A 25,198-nucleotide genomic window follows, 5' to 3' on the forward strand; every position below is an offset into this window, starting at 1 on the left:
AGTCATTAGGTGACAGGGGTTGCTGTCGTCAGTAAAGCCGTGCATTACTGCTGCTGTGCTTTAAAGAAAGCTCTCTTTTAAGAAACAGTGATATTAACTAGTGGTGCAAAATTATCTTAACAAGCTTAGCAGGTGCTTAAATGTATACTATTTGAGATGGGTATCAGCTAATTAGAAACATTGAGAATGAGGGTGTTTTTTAATATTCCTTCCTGTTATCAGCCATCCCCCAGTGTCACCATTTCCCTTAATTCCAGGCCATCGATACTCAGCTTCCATTAAACCAAAGCCTAAATCCACATACTTGGTCTTGAAAATTATGACATTTAACCATGGAGAGAGTCACGATATCTGAGGGTATTACGCCTACACTGCAATTCAAGAATATGTTGGGATCTGTGTATCCCATCATGCCTTTGCAGGGATAAAGAGGTCTCTTTCAGCAGAGCTTATTTGCTTTGAGATACTGTAATGCCTGAAGTGTTGAGTTTGTAACTCCCAAGCCAACTTGCTGAGCACCTACATGACTGTCATTATGCAGCACTGCATTGGGCAGAGCTGATATATTCTAAGAAAAAAGAAAGGTGTATTTAATACAATTTAATACAATGTTTCAAAACTGTGTTTGAAAAGTGTCCTATGTTCATGCAAATTTGACTATGTCATATGACATATGCAGAGTAGATGTGAATGCAACCTGACGCTTCTTGATTTTTGCGTGGCCAACTTAGCAAACTCAATATTTGCCTGCTGTAATTTTGTGAAATACATATTTCTATATTCATTGACATTATACTATTTAGAATTTTGATTACTGAAATGCATTTTGCTTAAGAATCTTGAGTTTAAGTAATTCACGGAGTCTTTTTGTCTTTTGATAGCTAGGAAATGGAAGGTGTCAGTCCTCACCAGTGATATGCCATCTGCAGGAACAAGCTCAAAGGTTTATATTACATTGTATGGGGATCATGGCAGTTCAGGGCCTATTTTTCTTGATGGAGAGGAGGGAAAATTATTTCAGAGAGGCAATGAAGACATTTTCATGGTAAGTAATATATATTCATTTTGTTGCCCTATTGTATCCTGCCAGATTGCATGACATTTCAATATCTATGTGATGAAAAGACAGTTTTTTGTATGGTACACGTATCTGGAAACAAAAAACAGGACTTAAATGTAGAACTAAATTTAATATCCTTTCCCACTCACTTATCCAAAGCTGATTTGATCCAACAGATTTCTTGTCTGTCTAAGAAGAACTACTGGTTAATTTGCATAGTGCCCGAGAAAATACCAAGAAATACAGGACAACAGATACTCGTTTAGTTTTTAAATTTGAAATGGGACTAAAATATTAAAAATGAAGTGAGGAAGTGAAGAATTAGGATAAGGAGTCAATTTTTAACTTTATTAAATACCCGCTGATTTATAATGACAATTTTTATACAGATAATAAAGTCTGTCTATCTGAAGCTGCTTCTGCTGCCAGTTACACAAGGAAATTTCTTTCCCATCTTGTGACATAGTGATCCAAGGGAGTAGGTCTCTTACCAAAAGCTGCATAGCTTGAGCAAGTAATATGCGATTGTCATTGGGTGTCTCTAGCAGGTGCCAGCTATAGGGCCATATAACAAACAGGTGACTCCATTGTTAGTCTCTAGCATAGCAAGTCCCCTTCTGAGAAAAGGTATTTAATGGCAGCATTGATGAAGAGCTCACCTTTTTCACAATAACCTTGTATCTGCTTGGGATATAGGAAATGTAGTTCTTATCCCTCTTCAGCCTGATGGAGTTTCTTTCTGGTAGTATGCCATTCTCCTGGTAGTATGCCATTCTCCATCTGTGATATCAAAAAACCCCAAATATGAGACCAAAAGGAGTAGATAAAATAAGTAACCGAGTGCCTGACAGATAAAAATACCCTCTTCACAATATGTGTTGTTGGGTCTGTTTTCTGCTCTTGTTATCACAGAATCACAGAATCACAGAATCACAGAATGTTAGGGATTGGAAGGGACCTCAAAAGATCATCTAGTCCAATCCCCCTGCCAGAGCAGGAACACCTAGATGAGGTTACACAGGAAGGCGTCCAGGCGGGTTTTGAATGTCTCCAGAGAAGGAGACTCCACAACCTCCCTGGGCAGCCTGTTCCAGTGTTCCGTCACCCTCACTGAGAAGAAGTTTCTTCTCAAATTTAAGTGGAACCTCTTGTGTTCCAGCTTGAACCCATTACCCCTTGTCTTACTGTTGGTTGTCACCGAGAAGAGCCTGGCTCCATCCTCGTGACACCCACCCTTTATATATTTATAAACATTGATGAGGTCACCCCTCAGTCTCCTCTTCTCCAAGCTAAAGAGACCCAGCTCCCTCAGCCTTTCCTCATAAGGGAGATGCTCCACTCCCTTAATCATCTTTGTGGCCCTGCGCTGGACTCTCTCCAGCAGTTCCCTGTCCTTCTTGAACTGAGGGGCCCAGAACTGGACACAATATTCCAGATGTGGTCTCACCAGGGCAGAGTAGAGGGGGAGGAGAACCTCTCTCGACCTACTAACCACCCCACTTCTAATACATCCCAGGATGCCATTGGCCTTCTTGGCCACAAGGGCACAGTGCTGGCTCATGGTCATCCTGCTGTCCACCAGGACCCCCAGGTCCCTTTCCCCTACACTGCTCTCTAATAGGTCATTCCCCAACTTGTACTGGAATCTGGGGTTGTTCCTGCCCAGATGCAAGACTCTACATTTCCCCTTGTTATATTTCATTAAATATTTCCCCGCCCAACTCTCTAGCCTGTCCAGATCTCGCTGGATGGCAGCACAGCCCTCTGGCGTGTCAGCCACTCCTCCCAGCTTGGTGTCATCAGCAAACTTGCTGATAGTACACTCAATTCCCTCATCCAAGTCATTGATGAATATATTGAACAGTATTGGTCCCAGAACTGACCCTTGAGGCACTCCACTAGATACAGGCCTCCAACCAGACTCTGCCCCACTGATCACGACTCTCTGGCTTCTCTCCTTCAGCCAGTTTGCAGTCCACCTCACTACCCTATCATCCAGTCCACACTTCCTCAGTTTTGCCATGAGGATGCTGTGGGAGACGGTGTCAAATGCTTTGCTGAAGTCAAGGTAGACCACATCCACTGCTCTGCCATCGTCAATCCACCTTGTTATGTCTTCATAAAAGGCTATGAGGTTGGTCAAACATGACTTCCCCTTGGTGAAGCCATGTTGACTGTCCCTGATGACCCTCTTATCCTTGATATGTCTTAAGATGGCACCAAGGATGAGGTGTTCCATCACCTTCCCAGGGATGGAGGTGAGGCTGACCGGTCTATAGTTGCCCGGGTCCTCCTTCTTGCCCTTTTTGAAGACTGGAGTGACATTTGCTTTCCTCCAGTCCTCAGGCACCTCTCCCATTTTCCAAGACTTGGCAAAGATGATGGAGAGCGGTCCAGCAATGACTTCAGCCAGCTCCCTCAGCACCCGCGGGTGCATCCCATCTGGACCCATGGATTTATGGATGTCCAGATTGCTTAACTGGTCCCTAACCCAGTCCTCATCAACTGAGGCAAACTCCTCCATTGCCCTGCCTTCCTCTGGGGCCTCAGGGGTACGGGGCTCCTCAGGACAGCCTCCGGCAGAGTAGACAGAGACAAAGAAGGCATTCAGTAATTCTGCCTTCTCTGTATCTTCTGTCACCAGGGCACCCACCCCGTTCATCAGTGGGCCTACATTGCCTCTGGTGTTAGTTTTATCTGCCATGTATTTGAAGAAGCTCTTCCTGTTGTCCTTGACCCCTCTTGCCAGGTTTAACTCTAAGGAGGCCTTAGGTTTCCTAGTTGCCTCCCTACATCCTCTGACAACAGCCTTATATTCTTCCCAAGTGGCCAGCCCCTCCTTCCACGATTTGTAAACCCTCCTCATCCACTTGAGTTTGCCCAGCAGTTCCCTGTTTAACCATGCAGGTCTCCTGGCTCCCCTCCTTGACTTCCTGCGCGTCGGGATGCACTGATCTTGAGCTTGGTAGAAGCAGTCCCTGAAAGTTAACCAACTATCTTGGGCCCCTTTACCTTCAAGCAGCCTTGCCCACAGCATTTCCCCTAGCAGTTGTTTGAAAAGGCCAAAGTCGGCCCTGCTGAAGTCCAGGGTTGCAATTCTGCTTGGTATTCTGCTCCCACCACAGGAGATCCTGAACTCCACCATCTCATGGTCACTGCAACCAAGGCAGCCCCTCACCTTTACTGCTTCGACCAGACCCTCCTTGTTAGCGAGGACGAGATCCAGCAGCGCACCTCTCCTAGTCGGCTCCTCCACCATTTGCATCAGAAAGTTATCGTCAATGCACTGGAGGAACCTCCTAGACTGAGGCTGGCTGGCTGAGTAGTCCTTCCAGCAAACATCAGGGTAGTTAAAATCCCCCATAACAACCAGAGCCTGTGACAACATCCTCACTCTGATCTGGTGGCCTGTAATAGACTCCCACAACAGTGTCACCCCTGCCAGCCTGCCCCTTAATTCTCACCCACAGACTCTCAACTCTCTCCTCAACCGCACCTGGACAGTACTCTATACATTGTAGTTGCTCTCTCACATAAAGAGCAACTCCACCACCACGCTTGGCCGGCCTGTCTTTCCTGAAAAGGGCATAGCCATCCATGACCACATTCCAGTCATGTGAGCTGTCCCACCATGTCTCTGTTAATGCCACCAGATCATAATCTCCTGACCGAACGCAGGTTTCTACCTCCTCCTGCTTATTCCCCATGCCGCGCGCATTGGTGTACAGGCACTTCAGGGAGCGAGCCGAGTACACCGATTTCACCCTAGGGGCCTGAGGGGCCTCCCGGTCTTTATGTATTCCGGCATGCTGCCCCACTGATGCAAGCCCAGCTACAACCCCATCCCCCTTCGAATCTAGTTTAAAGCCCTGCAAATGAGCCCTGCTAATTCCTGTCCCAGCATCTTTTTACCCCTGTGGGATAAACCTTTCCCACATATCACTGACCGGACTGGTGTCTTATAAAACCAGCCGTTATCAAAGAACCCAAAGCCCTGCCTGTAGCACCAGTCCCGAAGCCAATCATTTACGGACTCAATTTTTCTATTCCGTCCCACATCATCATCCAAAAATGGAAGGGGGGAAGAGAAGATAACTTGAGCCCCAGACTCTTTCATCATTCGTCCCAAGGCCTTGAAGTCTTTCTTCATTCCCCTGAAGTCTTTCTTCATTCCCCTATCACAATTAATTTCACCTCCAATGACCTGTAAATGGAAAATATGGAGGCAGTCCCTGGTTTGGGATCTAGGATTTCCCCTCTTAGGTGAGTATCCATAGCACTGAATACAATTAAAGAGTGCCTGCTCTGAAACATATAGAAAGAGAAAAGCCTCTCTGATTATGTTGTATGCTACATCTCAGTTAACTCTGGTCTGTCCTCTCTGCTCTGTCTCTTTATTGCTTATAACACTGAGTTCAGGGAATTTCATGATACAGGAAACTCAGTTCACACCCACCTCTACACTGTAAATGGAAACATTAAAATTAATTCTACAGAAAACAACAGAAGGACAGGAAATCCGGCCTATGTAATAAGAAAAAAAATGATACAGCAAGGAGAGATGACACTCATAGTGTGTTTCTCGTTCCTTGAAGATAAGTTTTCTATATCTACACTTAAGTTCATAACTAGTTGTTTGAATAACCTTCACACAAAGTTATTCCTTTAGCACCCTCTTATCTGAACTGGACACATTCATCCAGCCTGCTCAAGAGCTAATCTTTCAAATACAGCTTTTAAAGTAGATTTAATTGAAATTATTTGTAAAAAGAAACAGCAAAACTGAACACAATTGTTTCCAAAATTGTAAGGCATACCATCCTAGAGCTGTAGGGAGAAACTCAGAGGTATGTGGGAGGTGCTTGAGAGACAGAAATAATTTTGTATCAAGTCAGTGGTATAGATGCTGAACTGAGCCAGGTTTTAGGGTCAAGACACTTTTGCTTTTTAGTCATGCATATGGTCTGTATTCATCTCCCACTGAAGTCAGTATTCAGTGGAGAACAAAATAGCTATAGCAGCATCCTGAAGACATTTTATGGGGTTAGCAGGCCAAAAGTTTTTTTTGAGGGCTGTCCTTCAAAAGAGGAGAGCCTTCTAATGATTATCTGGAGCAAAATATTTTGGAAACACTTGCTTAAATATCAGAATATTTAATTCCTCAAAACAAAAATGTCACCTGAAAGTTGCTAAATGAATGTCTGTTGCATGTCTTTTCCCTTTAACAAATGTTCTGTGTTTCATCAATCATGTTTCTTTTACAGATTAATACTGGAAACATAGGACATCTCTACAAAATACGCATAGGACACACGAATACAGGAGACTCCCCTGCCTGGTGCTGTGAAGAGGTAAAAGCAGTGAGAAAGAATTTTATCTTTCCAAAACAGTCACTATGACAGTGGAGACAAAATATTAATCAGAAAATATCCCTGGGATAAGTATATTAGCCTCATCAAATGCTTACAGCTTCGTTTAAGAGGTTATTTATGAAGGAGTGTTTTTGTGTGGAATTAAAGGCAGCTTAAGATGGTATGACTTGGCTGTCTGTTTGAAGTTTAGTGAAAGCTGTACATTATGTTTCTTTAAAAATGTGTGGCTGGGCATCAAGAAAGACTGCTTCAGTTGGCTGCTGTAGTCTAAGTCTTAATGCCATAGAGTGTCTAGAATTTGCTGAAACCTAGAAAGTCAATGAACTCAGTCTAGCCAAATCCTCCTCAAATCTGTGGCTGTTGCTGGGTCCTTATGCACAGCACCAGAGCTGCATTGCAAGTGTTTCTAGTTCTGTGTCATTGAGGAGAAAAAGACAGTAATAGGTTCCTTCCCCTCCTTATTTATAAAAGGTCTTGATGCAGGTAAAGCAAAGATAATAAAGTAAAGAAAACCAGCTAGTTCTGTTTCAAGCTTCAGTTTTGAAGCATAGCATATAGCCTTCTGGACCGGGAATGAAAGGATCTGGCTTTTGTCTTTAACAGCGGTGATGTACTATGTGTGCTAATGATATGCTATGCCTGAAGCACGTCTCCGTGCTAGTTTCTTATCCTTCAGTTAAGAGACAGTAGTTTATGAATGCCTTTAGAAGCTACCGGTAAACTCATTGTTATAATCATACTTCAGAGTAAATCTAGGTCTAGATCTAATGCAAAGTGTCCACTGAAGTTAAGTATTCACTGCTCAATGTTCAAATTCTGTGGGTATTTGATGCTTTAACTAGTTGTTTTCATGTAGGACTGAGACTCAGAAAGAGGCTAAGTAAGGTCTGGGCAGTGTTAACTGAAGTTTAGGCAAGATCCTATGAGTTCACACCTCCAGCCAATGCATGTCTACATTGGAATGTCATTGGTGGTATCACTCTAAGAAGTTTCATGCTACAGTTATAAGGATTATATCTCTTTCCATTCAGGTGAGGATTGCCTGATTATAAAGCCTAGGTATTTGTTTTCCAGCTGTGCTGTGTTTTGGGGAATGCTGGAATCAGAATGTCATTTAAGACACTTTTTTTCTTCTGTTCCTGGCTGTTTTTCTTTTCATAAATGTGTGTGTGGAAACAGTGAAAGAGTGGAAAACACCTCATAGCATTGTCCTGTGACACAGGGAGACAGGTTACCAGCAATTTCTAAAAGATATCTGAGTTGACAAGCTAGAAGAGAACAGTGGGTTTTCTCTTGTAGGAAACATTCATTTCTATGCTTAATCCTGGTATTAGAAGTTTTGGTTATAAAATCTGACTCAAACAGACCTTTGCGAGTTTGTTGTACACCATTCTCTGTGAACAGAGGCTCCACTGCTGGCTTTGTAAAAGACACCTATTTAAAGTGAGAGACTGAAGAAGTCTGATCAAAAAAGAAAAAATGAGAAGTTATTCTCCTTCTTGATTCTCAGCTAAGTTATATTAATTGAAATCAACAGTAAAATTTCAAAAGAAGGATTCAGCACTTCACTGTGTTCCATTGATTATTGGCTTAAAAATTTTAATTGTCTCCTTACTAAATCTCAGTCAATCAGGCAGAGTTTTTATGGAGTGATTCATCAGCCAGGGTGAGGTCATTCCCTCTTGGCAACTTTGGGCAGAAAGTCAAAGAAAAGAAGCACATTCAGCCAAACACACTCTAAAAGTCACCTAGCATTTTGTATAGTAGAGAGCCAAAGGAGTATAGCCACTGGTTTCTAGACTTCATAGAAGAGAAACAACCTACAGTGGATTTATCAGATGCTTAACATCATTTTTCCTTGGGAAACCTACATTTCTGTGGAAGATCTGAAATTAAGAGAGTGCTCTACAGCTGCAGAGCTTTTCTGGTAGTCAGGCCTGCTAGTTCTTCACCAGTACTCCAAGGTTTCTGTGTCTGTCTCTGTACTGAGATGCTATCAGGCCTGCAAATGTCCACAAAGGTGCTGCTTTGCTAATCCAAGCTCCCTTTTCAAGATCCATCAATAGATGTTAACAGGCTGAGATGTGCCAGGTTTTTCAAACAAGATTAATCTCTTTCTTTAAAATTTAGTATTCAAGCAGTAAAAGAGATAGTAATGTTTCCAGTAATTCTGAATTTGTTCAATATTCAAATTAAGGAGATTAGATTCTGCAAAACATGGAACAGGAGTGAAACTACAGGTAGAAGTGTCTTGGCTTCTCTCTGCTGGTCCAAAACCTGGTGTAGCTACTAGTATAGATTAGCATAATCAGGGGCTATTCTAATATACAGCGGCCTCTGAGGTGTTTACTAAGGAATATTTTGAAGTTCAAAATAACTAGACTTCCTTCAGCTGATATGCATATGGTCCTTTTGCTACTACATGCTAGAAGTTAAACATGGAAGAAAATTGTGTGGGGCAGACTGGTTTTGGGACTAGCACTTTCACAGTTTATTTATGTCACAAACAGTGTTGAAGAATTAAAACCTGGTCCTTTAATTCCTGTTCTGATAAGAAAAAAAGTTAAAGGAATAGAACTGCAAGCTTTGCCGAGCCTCCCAGTGAGAACTTCTGCTTTTGGTAAGCCATGCCACCTACTGCCAGCACATGTGGAAATACCAACTGGAACAATATGACTATACTTTGTGGGACTTCACTTGAGCTGATAAACCTTATTTCTTGGCTGCACTTGAGTTACTCTGCCCCAAACTTTCAAATCTGACTGAGTGAAAAGTCAACTTTGGGGAAGTTGTATCCAGGGACCAGACATGCCCAAAACCTGTGATTTTGTGATCGTGCCACAGAGCTCTAACTGCACAGATTTCAACAGCATCCCACACATTTAATGTTCTATCTGGATTGAGATTAGCAACTTAAATTGCAATTCTTGGTGCTGTTTAGGTGCAGTTGCTGAACCTTTTCTCAGGGGAGAAGTTTTCTTTCCCTGCACATCGATGGCTGGCCTGGGACCAGGCTGATGGGGAAACATCTGTGGAGCTTCCTGTTTTACGGCAGGGTCAGCCCATTCTTCCAGGTAAGCACAATACCACATCAGCTAAATCAGGCCACAGACTGATGCCTATAGAGGTGAGTTCATTGTTTTTCATCAGGCCCTCTATTACTTTTACAACACTCCTTCTGTGTTGTTTTCCTGTTGTTACTGGGCATACTCAGGTAAAAAGTTAAGAATCACTGGAAAAGAGATGGGTGAGTCTTTGAATTTCACAGGTACTTCAAAAAGACTCCTTCTTTGTTAAGATTTTCAGCATTTGTGTTTGCTTTACAATAGAGGAAATAGTAAAGACACCTCACATATGCCTAAATACCATGAAGCCATCACACGAGTCAGATCACAAACTCTATTTTCGTTAACTGAGGATTATAACTCCAGTGTGACTATTGTAGCTGCTGTTCTAGTTTCTTTCTTGTAAGTGGCTGAGACAGTCTGCCAGAGTACTTTTAATTTCTGCATTTGGAACAAAACTAGCAACATTTCAGAAGCTGTAAGTGTTAAAAGCTCCATTACTCACATAAAGATTGTATTGTAATTCTAAAGGTGATCGATGCCAGATAATATCAAAATTATTGAGTGCTGCTGCTGTTATACTGTTTTAACGTCCTGCTGTACCACACCAATCCCTGTCACCTGTGATGGATGTTGTTGCTATATGGTATCTCTGCTTCAGCAATGGGAACAGGGTGGAAAGTCTGTGCTTGCTCTTCCCTTCTCTTCAAATGATATTGTTCTTTTCTGGCCTAAGGAAAGTACAATGGCACAGCAAGATCAGTGTATCCTAGGAGAGGTGTGGGTGAGAGAACAAGAATGCTGGGGCAGATTCTCATCCTGTAAGGTGTGATGGTGTTGGGGGGGAAAGTCATAACACCACTGGTAATATTTGTGATGGAGCTTTCAGTAGAGTAAGATCCACGTGGCACAGATTCCAGTCCTCCTCTCTTCCTTTCCACAAAAAATTGTATCAACTGCAGATGACAAGATTAATGAGATGAGAAAAACTTCCAATCAAAGTTTAAAAACTATGGAACCTATTTTTCAGAATGTTTAAAACTATAGCAATACTTGGTGGTATGCTTAAGGTACTTTGCCTTGATCTTGCAAAATTGAAATGATTAACAGGTATTTCAATGGTAACAGCTGCTGTGGATGCAGGCTAGAGGAAAAGGATATAAATGAAATTGAGGGGCAGAAGTCCAGAAAACGGCCCATTCGTGTGGGGAAATATACCATGGGACAATCTCTTTGACAGAGCTAGGTGGCCTGGAGCTGTAATTATGCCTGTTTGTGATGACTGAGCACTGAGATTAGGAGCCTGAAAGAAGAGCAGAAAAACAGGTTGCTGCCTGATTAATATGTCTTTAAGAGAAAAAGAACAGCAGGAGAGATTTCCTCCAGTGATGTAGTTAGCAGCTGTAAATGGCTCATAAAATGCTAAAGAGAGAGGCTGGCCAGCCCTAACCACAATGATTTTTGATCTTGAGTGGTTATGATCTTCATACCCTTGAGGGCATGAAAAGCCTCTGGGTCAGTCAGCTTGCTTGCTCATAGATTTGGTCTCTTTGGTCAGGAGACTTTAATGTTATTAGGGTAGGGGAACATACAAGCACATTGGTATAAAAACCAAACACTCCTCTCCCTTTAAATAAAAGTTTATTGATTATCATTAACATGTTATATTGAATATGCTCCATTCCCCTACTTGCAGCATCTGTTCTCCCCAAATGTTCTCTTGCTTAATATTATGGGACACTGACCTTCTAATTTTCAGGCCCTTCTTTCTGACTAAGTTGTTGCGTAGTTTCTGAGATAAAGACGTAGTGAAAGTTTATTATTATCAAGTAATCTTGGTGCATCATAAAGTGCAACAGCACAGTTAAACCATCCTTTCAATCTACATTTTGTAGTTAACAATTTCTCTTTCACACAAGAGAGGAAAAAAGAACTTCTGTGCATTTCTGCCAGCCTCAGTATAAGAGGGGTCATGCTGAAAGCTTCGGAGAAGGCAGTTTCATCTGTAACTTAGTAATTGAAAGACAACCTCTGTGTCTTTCTGCCAATATTATATTTCTGCATGAGACAGTGAAAAGAGAACATAGCTTTTAACTTCAGAGAAGATAGTTTGATAACAGAACAGTGAAGAGGTCTGGATTCAATCTGAAAGAGAGATGATGAGAGGCACTTTAAAACCAATTTTTGAATAAAAAGAGGCTGAAACACTTTCTGATTTATCAGCCTTTTTATTCAAAGAAAAAATGTCTGAATTAAACTGTATTACATAGAGACTTTGTGACTGTAATGCTGTGGGACTGAGCACCATTCGTTTGACTTTTTATCCTCAACCATCTCACTTTTTTCCCCTTCTGCTCATGTTTTATGACACAAACTTTAATTATATGCTGGGTATAAATAAGGCTTACACAGTGGTGGCTGGTGGATCTTTGCTTTTCTTATTGCACAGACTACAAAGCAGACAGTTAATGAAGGAGGAGATTGTAGGAATAGAGAGGATTGTTGTGGTCTTAGGCATGGGATTGTTAGTCTGGAGAGATTTACCTGTTCTGGAGAAATGGTCTGTTCATGGGGTAGCTGTTTATGTGAGTGCTGTAAAGAAAAATTTGGGGAAATAAATACATCAGGTGGTGACACGGTAAATTATGAGGGTAAAATACAGTATTAATTAACAGTTGCTAAATGAAAACTATTTTGAGTATTGAGACAGGTGTACTCTGGGAAAAAATAATACAAGACTCTGCTGCTAACTACAGACTGTCAAATGCTTCTGTGCCTTAAATGTGCCTGGCTTTGGTCCAAATAATAATAGCTGATCTGAAAAAGCACGTGTTTCATCTCTTTATCTCTCATAATTCATAGGCATAGGGGAAAGAATTAAATGTTGTAAATAGTCTTAACCCTTACATTTCCTAATTTCAGAATGACGTGTTTACAAATGTAATGTTCTACACTTATAGACAAAAATAGATGTAAAGAATACCATTCCTTCTGTTAATCTCTGTTCTGCACACTTTTCCATGGAAGATTTAAAGAATCATAGAATCATAGAATATCTCAAGTTGGAAGAGACCCATAAAGATCATTGAGTCAAACTCCCCGCTCCTCACAGGACTACCTAAAAGTAAACCACATGACAAAGAGCATCATCCAGATGCTCCTTGAATTCTGATAAGCTTGACGCTGTGACCTCTTGCCTCAGGAGCCTGTTCCAGTGACTGACCACCCTCTCAGGGAAGAACCTTTGCCTAATACCCAACCTGAACTTCCCCTGATAAAAGTTGTAAGCACTGTAAATACTCATAAATACGTATTATAAAGCTGGGATGATCTCTAAACTTATGAGAGGAAAAGGGAAGTGTAAAAACCATGAAAATTGCTTGAATGTTAAAGTTAGCTTTTTTAAGCCTATTTGCTGGATTTATTAATAGCATATGTGTATGGTACAACAGTTCAGTGGAGTTTAAGAGGTACCCAGTCATCATCTCAAAATGACTTAGCTCTGATGCTAGAAACAAATTAGCACTAGCATTGTGTGGGCACGTTAAAATAACCTGTGCAGACTGCTTACTGTTTTAGATGGATCGTTACCATTATACAAATCAAATTCTTTAAAGACAGCTTGTGTAGTAACCTGCACAGAAATGCCATGTAAATAAATGTGAGATCATCATAAGAAAAACAAGCATCAAGGGAAAAGTTGTGAACACTCACCATCTACTTAGCACAATTGCAGGTATCGATTGGTCATGAATAAATTTTCACTGTTTGTTAAAAGAAAGTGTTTGTCCTCCAGAATAGTGAGATGTGGGAGCAACCTCCTTCAGAGGATTACAGCCAAACTTCATAACATATTTCAAGTAGAAACTGATAAATGAATGCTGACAATGTTGATGTTGTTCTGGACCCAATGGTCCAGAAACTCTTTTCTACTTGCAAGACAGAGAAGCACAAGGACACCCACATCTGGAAGAAGAGCTCGTGTACCAGAAAATGAGGTTTTTTCTCCCTCTTTTGTTCTCTGTACCTGTCTTGGTCTAAAAAAATACTGTTACTATATTTTGGTGTGAACTTTGCCTTTCCCATATTTCTACTGAAGATTATAATTGCAAGCTTTTGTCATAATTCTGAATTTCATCAGGTTCCTACATCTGCGTTTTAATGACCACAGTTTTCTATTGATACGTATTTTTATGTATCATAGTCTTTACTCCAGTTCCATTGAATTTTGACTCAAATTAATTTTATTTGCATTATCCATTTCTATTAAATAACTAATTTATTGAAGTCCTGGGTTTTTACTCTCAAATTTACAGCCTGTAAAGAATTTCCATATGGAATGTAATAAATGAAGTCTATACTATCCTATTGCATGAATCAGTAAAATAATAAACCAGTGCAGCTTTCTGAGTTCTGAAGTCCTAGAAAACTGAAACTGTGGTGCCAGGTTTTTTCTTGGTTGGTTAACCAGTGCCTTCAAAATGTTGATGGCTCCTGTTGCTTGTTACAGTTTTGATCTCACCGCTTATGGTGAGACTAATCTTGAATTTATGTTTTATTTACTTTTCAGCTTTATGAAGATTTCAAATGATCCTGCAGGACAAAGACATAGTATTGTGCATTTAAAGTTCAATTCTGTTTACATTCCCCACAGAGACAGTCTGGTATAAAAAGGGTAAATGTAACACTAAAGCAAGTCTGTACATTATTTTATTTAGTACTGAATAAGATTTTCAAGGTTTTATACTCTAACTGTCCTTGACACAGATTTATTTGGACTCTACAGGCACATTCACAGCTAGATGTTATTGTAAATATAATAGTGTTTGTGATATGAAAGGTTGTCATCTTTTATTGTCAGTGACTCTCTATGAAGTGCATGTGACAACGGGAGAACTGTGGAATGCTGGAACTGAGGCTGATGTCTATATTTCTGTCTATGGAGAAAGAGGTGATACAGGATCAAGACAGCTGCTTAGGTCACAGAAATCAAAAAAATTTTTAAAAGGGCAAGTAAGTGAAAGAGAGGGCATTTTCTAATATGTTTGGTTAGCTCTTCTCTCTCAGGTGGCTGGTTATCCCAGGCAAAGTGCAATTAGAAAAGAGATAATTACTACATTCCAGTGTTTCCCCAAAATTCCATAATTAAGCCAAAAATACTTTCCAAAGTATACCGGTGCTTTTGGAAGTCCGAATTTTCATTTATAAAATATTTAAGCTGCATACTTTTGCTTTTAATTCTTCTAAAAATTTTATTTAATAAGTGAAGAGAAAATGAAACCTTACATTTTAAATCTGTGTTTCTAAAGTTGAAATCTGCTGTAATTTGTAATCATTTAGTCAGTTAAGCTTACAGCAGGTTTCTCTTTTCTGACCCTAATCCCATTTATTTGGAACTACTTCTATTAGCAAAGTGATTAGGCTTACTTCTTTTATTTCCAGAAACCTGTCCTTCTTGGTTTGTTCTCACCTTATCATTAGCTGATATTTTGAAGCATGATCTTGACAGCAGAGTTCTATGGGTTTATGGGTATTTGGGATTCCACAGCTGAAGAATGCTTCACCTTTTAGATTTTACTGAAATTTTGTTGATTGATTACAGACTGATATCTTTACTGTTGAAGCTGTGCACCTGGGACGTTTGTACAAGATCGTTATAGGACACAATGGTCTTGGATCAGGTCAGAAATCTCTATATAGTAACTGAATATTGCCTGCAAAGTTATTAACCTTTTCTTTGACATACAACATGTGTTTCTAAAACTGAATGTATGAAAACATATTAGAAGTGAAAGGCAAAGGCTTCTAAGGAAACAGTTCATGTGACACAGTTGCATTATTATATCAACACAAATTTCAAATATTTTGTGTTCACTTTCACTATACTCTCAACCATAATGTTAAGGACACCATCTGTTGCTGTTCTGTCATTTTTGACTAATCCCTATGGAAAACTATGAAGAGGAGGAGTGTCTGCATGATAAGACATCAAATATGTCTTATGCAGTCTGTGTTATAGTTAAAAGGGGCTATTATAATTTTAGGTTGATTAGCATTATCAGTTACCCTGTAAAGATGCAGTTGGAAGTTTTGACTACACTATCTTGTCATTAGACATCCAATTAGTGGTGAAACTCAAATTGCTTGCAGTCACAAGACCTGTTTTTCAAACTTTTGGGCCTAAATATTATAAAACATAGCAACTTATTTTGGGTCATGATAAGCTGCTATCCAATCTTGTTGATATTTTGATTGGCAAAACAAATGTATCATACCATGAGTATGTCAAATGGGGGGGAATGTGCAGCACTCAGAGCCCTGACAGCCAGGAAGAGACATGGCAGCTTGTAGGCCCATAAGCCAGGTCTACATTACCTAGAGCAGGTACTGTCATCTCTCCAGCCATGACTCTAGCAACCTGCCAGTGGAGCTGCAGCTTTTGCAGTTTCAGTAGAAGAGAAGAAGCCATGGGAAGTCAGACTTCATTAAATCTGCCTCTCATGAACTAACTTTTTTTTTTTTTTCTTTTTTTTTTTGTTTATTCTAAGGAAACGGCTGGTTTCCGGACAAAGTCGTAATCAAGGATCCTATAACAGATTTGGATTATACTTTTCTTTGTCACAGGTTGGTGGTATTTCATTTGGGATAGAGTTTTAATAAATTTGTAATTATTCATAGTTTTTCTTCTGAAATGTCCTGTCAAGGGAAATATGTGTTTCCTAAAAAGTGAGCTGAGATGGTCTGATTCTTTTTAACAGCTCTCTGAGTTGTACCTGTCCCAAATCTCTGATGCATTTGAGCTAATGAAAAAGCAATAAAATGTTCTGCCTGGGAACTTTCCATTCTTGCGCCTTGCAATCTGTTCAAGACACACTTTTTTGACACATTCCTCATATCCAATACCTTGGATCTGACACCAACAGGTCCATCCATTCTTCCATGTCATGCAATGCAAGGCTTTTCAGAAGAGTGGGTTGCTGCCTCTTTAGCAGACTGATCCTGCTTTACTGAAGTTAGTGTGGAGATTAACTTGGGGTTCAGTGAGCTCAGGATCAGATGTTAAGATCTTGTGAAATGACTGTCACAAATGCAGCTACCTGACCACATCTCTTTTTCTCATTTGCCGTGCAGCCTGTCACTGAGCTGCAACAATATTCGAAGCAGACCTAACTCTCCTGCCTTTTCCACTGCAGACGCTACTGCTCTGAATCTTCTGTTCTGTAGCTCATTTCTAATTTTATCTATGCTTGATTAATTCTCATCACCTTACATAAAAATTATAATTGCTAAAGATCAGTGCAAATATTAGGAATGGTAAAGTCCAGTCATGTATGTATCTACCTGCAGCTTGCCAGTGGCTCTTCAATTCTATTTCCTCCTCTCACTTCTCTGAGTGAATAAATAACTGTCCAAGACAGCTTGGAGTGAGCAATGTGCACACTGAAACTGATTTATGCAGAAGTAAGGGCTTTCTGCCTATCAGATACAGCACCTCCTCTTTGCCTGACCTAGTTTTGATTCTGTATTCTAGATGAGCTGAACTGCTATGAAGAGATCTGTAATGCTAGCTTCATACATAATTTAGGGAGAGTTCAAATCCATTTCAGGCAGAAAAACACAGGGTATGTGCTAGTTATTGTTAGAGCCTGACACTGTGCTTGCTGATCTTGTTCCCACAATGTGTGAATCCTTTTGACTCAGATGGAGTTAGACTTAACTTACGTGAGTAGATGTGAAGCAGGTACGATGGCATTGTAAAAGTATAGGTCAGACATGGTAAAATTGTTGCCTGTGTTGGATTTGCCTCCCTGTATAGGGATTTTCAGGGCATGCAACAATCTGCATCCTGCTGTAGCCTTCTTGCAGACAGGAAGACCAAACATCATGACGATTGCGCCTTTTGTTATTGATCTGGGATCAATATGAGTTCTTTGATTTGTAATAATTGGCTTAGGCCATTGTACCTCAGTCCAGGAAAGCCTTTATTCATGTTTCATCAAAAAAAAACAAAGCCATTTTTGCCAAAGTTAATCTCTTTTTACTAAAGCTAGATTTTTATATTGTTGTTAGTCAGCCTTGAGACAGAACATGAAGTATCAGTTTGCATGTGCCATGTATACAGTACTGTGGGTATATTACTGAAAATGGTTCTGGTTTTTAGGTGGCTGGACCAGGGGCAGGATGATGGCAATATTGCTAGAGAACTGACTGTGACAGATGCCAGCACGTTTCCAGGAAGTAAGTGAAAATTGGTGGGGAGGAGAAGCCAGCCTTGCTGTAACCATGTCAAATGAAATGAGGATGCTCTGTAAATTGATTACATGGTTTTTATCTGTACAGGACAAGAGCTGGAACTCAAGAGAAAGGAAAATGTAAGAACATACCTTCTTATTTTTATTTACACCATTCAAATTATGCTTTGAATGAAATCAGGTCAGTTTTTTCTCATGTATATGAAATTCCTGTGTATCACCTTCTCATAAGTCTTTTCTGCTTCTCTTTACAAAACTAGTGGGCTGCCGAAAAGTGGAAATTTCAGAAAGGGAATACAATTCAGTTTTACAACAGACTTACCCATGGCTTCATTCGTCTCCGTCCAGGTAGAGGTGTCGACGCTCTTGGTGACAAGAAAGACAAATACGGTAAAGTATTTTTCAGGTGGATGTATGCATAAAAGATATGAGAAAGAAGGACTTTATAGTTCACTGTGATCTCATATAGTAATTCCTGTAATGAATATGAATAGATAATTATAAGAAACATTTTTCTTACTTAAAATATTTACATGTATTGATGGCTATAAGAGCTCAGAAATTATATGCGTGGTTTACATATAACGCACAAAAAAACCCCCTCATATAGTATCTTGTCACTGGATTTCCCTTACCAAATAGAAAATTCTTGTCATCTGCTTCCATGAAACTGCCATGATAAGGACAGCTACAGTCTTTTGTAACTAGATCCATCTAAGCTAACAAGGTCAAATTTCCAAGTATATTTCATTCATAGGGAGTATATATATATAAATACTTAATTTTGTTCAGTCCATGTAATTGATTTTAATGGCACTATTCTAGTTCTTCCTTTTTATCACCTTCTGTCCTACCGTGTTGCTAACATTTAACTATAATACATATCATATATGTGTTGCAGACGACACCAAGTTGGGCAGGAATGTTGATCTGTCTGAGGGTGGGAAGGCTGTACAGAGGGTGGAGCACTGGAACAGGCTCCCCAGGGAGGCAGTCATGATCCCAAGCCTGACAGTGTTCAAGAAGCAATTGGACAACGCCCTCAGACACATGGTGTGAACTGTGACGTTGTCATATGCAGGGACTGGAGTTGGACTCGATGATCCTTGTGGGCCCCTTCCAACTCAGGACATTCTATAATATGTCTTCTATGAGAGGGATCTGGACTGGCTGGAAGGTTGGGCTGAGGCCAATTGCATTGGTTCAACAAGGCCAAGAAGTGCTGGGTCCTGCACTTGGGTCACAACAACCCCAGGCAGCGCTACAGGCTTGGGAAAGAGTGGCTGGAAAGCTGCGTGGTGAAACAGGACCTGAGGGTGTTGGTCGACAGCCGGCTGAACATGAGCCAGCAGTGTGCCCAGGTGGCCAAAAAGGCCAACAGCATCCTGGCTTTTATCAGAAACAGTGTGGCCAGCAGGACTAGGGAAGTGATCATCAACCCGTACTTGGTGCTGGTGAGGCTGCACCTTGAATCCTGCGTTCAGTTTTGGGTCCCTCACTACAAGAAAGATGTTGAGATGCTGGAGAGAGTTCAGAGAAGGACAAAAAAGCTGGTGAAGGTTCTGGACCACAGGTCTTATGAGGAGTGGCTGAGGGAACTGGGGCTGTTCAGCCTGGAGAAAATGAGAGACCTGACACATTCTCGAGTACCTTACACAAATCTTTTTTGAAGTGATAGAACAGAATATTTCCGGGCACACCGAAGAGCGCATAGAGAGCAGTGCAATCAATACTCCTTAGCATAGCCTGTTTAGCCTTGAGAAAAGGAGGCTGAGGGAGACCTTATTGTGTCTTTCCCCCAAGGAAATCCATTTAGGGTCACAAACTGGAAATTGGTGACAGACCAAACTACCTGCTTGTAGGAATTTGGTCTCTGATCTGTACTGATGCAGTAACCATATCTTTGCTGTTTTTTACTGCTGTGTCTTCAATTGATGGATTGTATTTTATCTGATTTAGACAAATCAGATCATTTTGGCACCATAGTGTTCATAATGTTCTAGCATGCAGAATTCATGTTCACACTACAAACTGTTTCCCAATTTTCATATAGCTGCATTTTCTTTTCCATAAATGAATGCTTTTCTAATGGTATTTTTCTGACATAAATATGTGACATTTTTATGGCATTCTGTACCTTTTTGGTACATTTTACATGCTAGATGTAAAATTCATATGAGTGTTATCTACACAATTTTATATGAATAATTAGTATAATTGTGCAAGTACCAAATCTGATGCACAGGTACTAAATATCAGTAGTTAAAGATGATAAATATAATTAAATACATTAGATGAAAACAGAACTGGTATAAACTAGCTGTTAATTAATTTAGATTGGAAGTCAGAAAAATGTGTAGTGTGACCTGCAACCTTCTAAGGATTTAGGAATACTTAGGAATTAAACTGGTAATTAAAAAGAGCTTGATTTTTCTGAACAATATTATAAAGTTGCCCTGATATCAGAGGAACAATTAGTGACACAGCAATAATTGTGTTCTTTTTTCATAGTTCAGAGTACGAACAAAACACAAGTACAAAATGAATGCAGACACTTATCATGCAACTGTTCTCCCTTCAGAACAATATCTTTCTCCCTTCTTTCAGATTTGTTTATTTTACTTATATGTGCAGCAATTTACTCAACAGAAGCCCACAGGTTCTGACTTGGGAATTGTTTAAGTTTTCATTTAGGGGCCCTGTTTCCTTGTGTGTGCTTTGGAATAAAGCCCTATGACATAAACTATCTGCCTTTTCTAATAGAAAATTCTGCATTTCAGATACTGGTCTAACTGTTTATTTGTCTTCAGCAGATCCAAAGTAATATAATTCAAAGGCCTTCAAATTGATGATGATAATTTGGTCTAGGGCTTTTTAATTTCTCAGGAAGCTTTATCTCGGAAAGCAGAGACCCATTGTGACACTTATGTGTCATCCCTATCTTGCCCAAAGGACTAGAAGCCTCATCTGTATTTTATGATTTGTGACATCATCCCAATGGGCACTATGGTTCTTGGGTGTATAATTCTCATGGTCCCAATGATACCCTGAAAATCTTAAGTTATGGACATCACAGGGTTCCTCCAGAGAAAGCTACACTTCAGGCAACATAATGTACTGGTAGAACTGTTGTTTAAAAAAATCAGCTGCTGCCACTGGGAGCAGTAAAAATGGCATTACTTTATCTTTCAACAGTATTTTGTAGCTATAAGAGGTAATTGTTTGGAAAATTGGCCACATATAAAATTTTAGAAGCCATGAGCTATGCTGCAAGATTTGCTTTACAAATTCTAATATGGATACAGATAAAATGAATTCTCTTTTCCTACGTGAGGGCTTGACGTTCCTTATGTGATCCGTTATTTATCATGTAAGCTCATTGCTGTAGTCCAGTTCATTATGCTGGAGTCCTCAGCTGCCTTTTATGCATTTTTTTTTTAAACATACACGTTGGTCAAAAGAAATTTGTTCCTTATCATTACCTCTCAGGGTTTTTCTCCTCAAAGCAGTGAAGTAGGCAGTAATCTCTAGATGCCCTTTCCTGAAGGAATGTGGAGATTCATTGATCAGAGAGATCAAACTGTTGAGTAAAACACTTCATTCATTCTTTTCCCTTGAAAATTATAAACCATAGATTGCAAATAAATGTAAATATTAATTGATATACTTTCATACTTCTAACATTTTTTCATTTAACTCTTAGGTCTTTTTGATGTAAATGTCAAAAGGAGAAATATATGTATATTCAGCAGTCATCAGATACCACGGCTTGCTCTTGCTCTTGTCAATGGCCATGTAATTGGAAAGGTAGCAAATGCTGTTACTGATTTCTGCTTCAGAATTACATTTCATTGTCTGATTAAAAATGATGCTGTTTTTAATCTGTCTAATACATAATTGTGCTTCCAGTCAGATAAGGTGCAAAGAATTGCAGAACTGAACCCAGGAAATTGGCAATGAATAGGCAAATCTATACTTAAGACTCTGGATGGTTTCTCAGTTTACTTTTTACTCTTTGGTAGGATTTTTTAACAGACTAAATATTTGATGCAAGAATACCAGGCCATTCCAAGCTGTTATTTTTATTGGCTTGTCACATGCTGATGAGGTACCTGGAATGCCCTAATATTCTGTCTTTTTGGATAAATATAAATTCTAAGGATTGATTTTAAATGCCCATTTTTCCTTTGTGTCTTTTTTTAAGTAATATGCCTGACACAAGCAAACTGAAATATTCCATGTTTGTTTTGATCCATTATGGTTTGTTTCATACCATTTTCAAAGTCTTACTATTGCCTTTCTTTCTCAGCACTTGCAGTACACAAGTAGGCAAATGGGGTTGTAGAAATTAGTTCTTTCTGATGAAATTCCTCTGTTGATGAGGGAAGAAGCTGATTCTCTTTCACTTTTTCCAGTTCTTCCCCTTATTTATCCCGTGAATAATTTCATAGTCAAAGCTGGTCCCATTCCTCTTTTACATGATGTGCATTGGCATGAATGGGAATAGAGTGGAGTTTGATTTCTCAATGGGGATGGCATCAGGCTGCCAGGCAAACTGTCAGACCTCCTTGCAGGACTTCCTTCCATGCAAGTTCATGTTCATTAGTGTAATTCTGGTATGGTGAACCTCTTGCAGTCTGTCACATTGCAGTATTTCTTAATAAAGAGACGTTATTAACTGGGTACTTAAATTTGAACTTTCTCTTTTCTGCTTTGCTACTGATATGCTTTATGAGTTTCAGCAACCTCTAGAAAATATGGATGTCAATTTTCTTATTTTTAGTTGTGCAAGACATTACTTTTCCCAGGGAATGTGACAAATGCTGTTATTTAAAACTTTTGGGGATCCTTGGAATGAAGATAGGTAAATGTAAACCAAAATGGCAATACAAAAATAGCAATTGACTTTACAATGCATACTTAATTATACTTTGGGGACACGCTGGTTCACTTGTTTCACAGCCACTTCTAAAATCCATACAATATTTCCTTTATTTTTAGAAGTATATTGAATCTGATAGACAGCTTTTTATAGTATGAAGCTTTTTCTTCGAAACGTAGTGTCTTGGAATGAAAATTTTCCCCAGAAATACTGATGTTTTCACAGTCTTAAAAATGCTGAAAAAACGTTAGGCGATGTAAGCCAGAAGTCTTTTAAATTATTGGGCTGATAATTAGCATTTTACAATTATTAAAATCCTACTTTTATTTAAACATGAAAATGATGATAGAGTTGATAAAATATTTAAATACGTGTTTTGAATATTGTGGCTTTTATACAATGGGATCACATAGTCTGCAAACCTGAACAGACGAGCATGGATAGTGTGTTGCTGTACTCTTTCATGCAAAACTTCTGACTCCTTAAGTGTTTTCTGTGAGAACAGTGTAAGTAAATGAGGCAAATGAACGAGGTGACAGAATGCTGCTGTGGTTCATTTCCTGTCTACATCAATTTCATATTCCAACCTCCTTTGCCATGTTTTGTCAGCTGAGACTCTAACTTCTCTGATTGACGCACCCATGTATCTTTCCTGTTACCCCAGATCCAGCTCACCTTAAGATGAACTGTTTCTGTGCTTTGAAATTCCAGAGTCCACAATTTTAGGACTTTGGTGTCAGGACTGGAAATCTGAAAAAGATAAAGACATTTTCATAATAGACTGGTAATATTGTGGAAAATTGAACAATACAGAAACTATATTGCAACACTCTCTGTTCTGGATTTTGCCATACGTAGTAGTTCATACAATTTATTATTCCTATTTTGACTTTGTTAGAGCAAAGACAAGACTTGCTGTGAGCTCTGTGTTCACCTTCAACCAAACGGTTGCACCATTCTTGAGTCAGCCAGGAACCCAGGTCACACTGTTACATTCAATCTTCAAGGCAAAGTAGCTGATGAAACAACAGGATATGCTGGACTTTACAAAGAATTTGTTGTGCATGTCAAGGTAAGGCGGGCAGAGGGAAATTAAGAAGGCTCTTCCAAAATTTCCTGTTATAGAGCAGATTGTAACTAGTCAAATGTCCGAGGATTGCAAGCTAGAAGAGTGATCCTCTCCCACCAGGTGGAGCTAAACCACAGCTTAAGAGGTAGGTGGCACTTGAGACGTTCTCCTTTACTGCTGTCGTGGGGAGGGATGCCCACTCTGCAACTGGTACATGCAAATAGGGTGGGCTGTTACACAGAAAAGATGCATCTCTCGACTCTTTGGAAAACCTTCCAAAAGTAGGAGAGTAGATACATGCAGAAGAGCTGCATGGGAAATGACTTAATTTGAAAAGCGAACAAGTTCCTTGGCTTGCCACTCTGCTTGTGCTCTGGGTGTTGTGCTGCACTGCTGAACAATAAAAAGCAGGGAAGCTGAGGAGTAGGGAAGGATTTGCACCATCCAGTTTAGTGTCTGCACAGAAAGCAGCAAGTATTCAAAGGCTGGAGTTACTCAAATTACTTGAGCGTTATTAATTTACATTTTACACACGGAAATGCATTAATAAGTGCTTAAAATAAACCAGTATGAACAATACAAATGTCGAAGCTTAATATGGAGAAAAACTATTCACAAAAAACTTCTTGTCTCTGATCTGAAGGGTATATTTCACCACGGTGCCATCATTCTGCTCAAGACGAGTTTCTGCCAGGCTCTGTCCCTGAGACCTGATGGGAGCTGCAGCGGAGCAGGTCAGCAGCAGCAGGAATCCTACTGGAAGGTGCATAAAGTCGCCTCTGGAGTCTGCATGTTTGAGAATGTGAGAAACCCAAGAATGTATCTGAAGATCAAAGATGACCAGTGTAATGGAACAGTAAGCACATCTTGTTTGTCTTTCTCTCTGCAGGTAGTTCGAGTAAATTGTGAGTGATATCAGAGAATACTTTTTTACTTGTTTGGATAGAAATGGGATAAAACATTGAACATTGTTGAGATTTAAAATTTTTCGGATCTTTTTTTTTCATTTGCCCAAGGAAAGACAGAAAAATATAGAAAGAGAAGCTATCATGTCTATTTGACACTGGATTGTAAAGATTTGATTATATTTTTAAACCGTTGAGAATGTGGATGTAGTTAAAATTTATTTGTTGCTAGATAGCTGATGACCGTCTGTCAAGATTCTGTTAGGCTAATTTGATTTTTATTAAACAATCACAGTTATACTGGTATGAGTTTGGAAGAAGTTGGAGTGATGTTGGTATCCTAGCTTTTACAAATCATTCTGCTTTGTCTGAAATGAAGAACCTGATTTTTTACTTCATCAGGCAACCACATAGAGTTTATTCCTGAAGTGCCTCACCACTAGCCTGTATATTTATTAATAAAACTAGGCTTGGAGAATTGTTGAAATATTCCGATTTTTAGTCCTATAATATTCTCCACCAGCTAGGATTTTAGCTGTTGTACGTTTACATTTGAGAGCAAAAAAGAGAATGAGACGTTAGTATTTGCTCAT

General features: G+C 39.7%; 1 protein-coding gene across 1 annotated transcript in view; it reads left to right on the plus strand.

The window, feature by feature from the left end:
• Positions 1 to 25,198, plus strand: part of RP1 (RP1 axonemal microtubule associated) — a 181,291-nt gene that overhangs the window by 18,174 nt on the left and 137,919 nt on the right. Inside the window, 12 exon segments of the mRNA XM_065629346.1 lie at positions 882 to 1,045; positions 6,325 to 6,411; positions 9,374 to 9,506; positions 14,359 to 14,510; positions 15,100 to 15,178; positions 16,046 to 16,121; positions 17,659 to 17,735; positions 17,838 to 17,869; positions 18,010 to 18,139; positions 21,453 to 21,556; positions 23,530 to 23,703; positions 24,344 to 24,556. Of these exon segments, the coding sequence (XP_065485418.1) occupies positions 882 to 1,045; positions 6,325 to 6,411; positions 9,374 to 9,506; positions 14,359 to 14,510; positions 15,100 to 15,178; positions 16,046 to 16,121; positions 17,659 to 17,735; positions 17,838 to 17,869; positions 18,010 to 18,139; positions 21,453 to 21,556; positions 23,530 to 23,703; positions 24,344 to 24,556 (1,421 nt within the window).

This window comes from Caloenas nicobarica, chromosome 2, assembly GCF_036013445.1.
Source record: "Caloenas nicobarica isolate bCalNic1 chromosome 2, bCalNic1.hap1, whole genome shotgun sequence".
Taxonomy (NCBI): domain Eukaryota; kingdom Metazoa; phylum Chordata; class Aves; order Columbiformes; family Columbidae; genus Caloenas; species Caloenas nicobarica.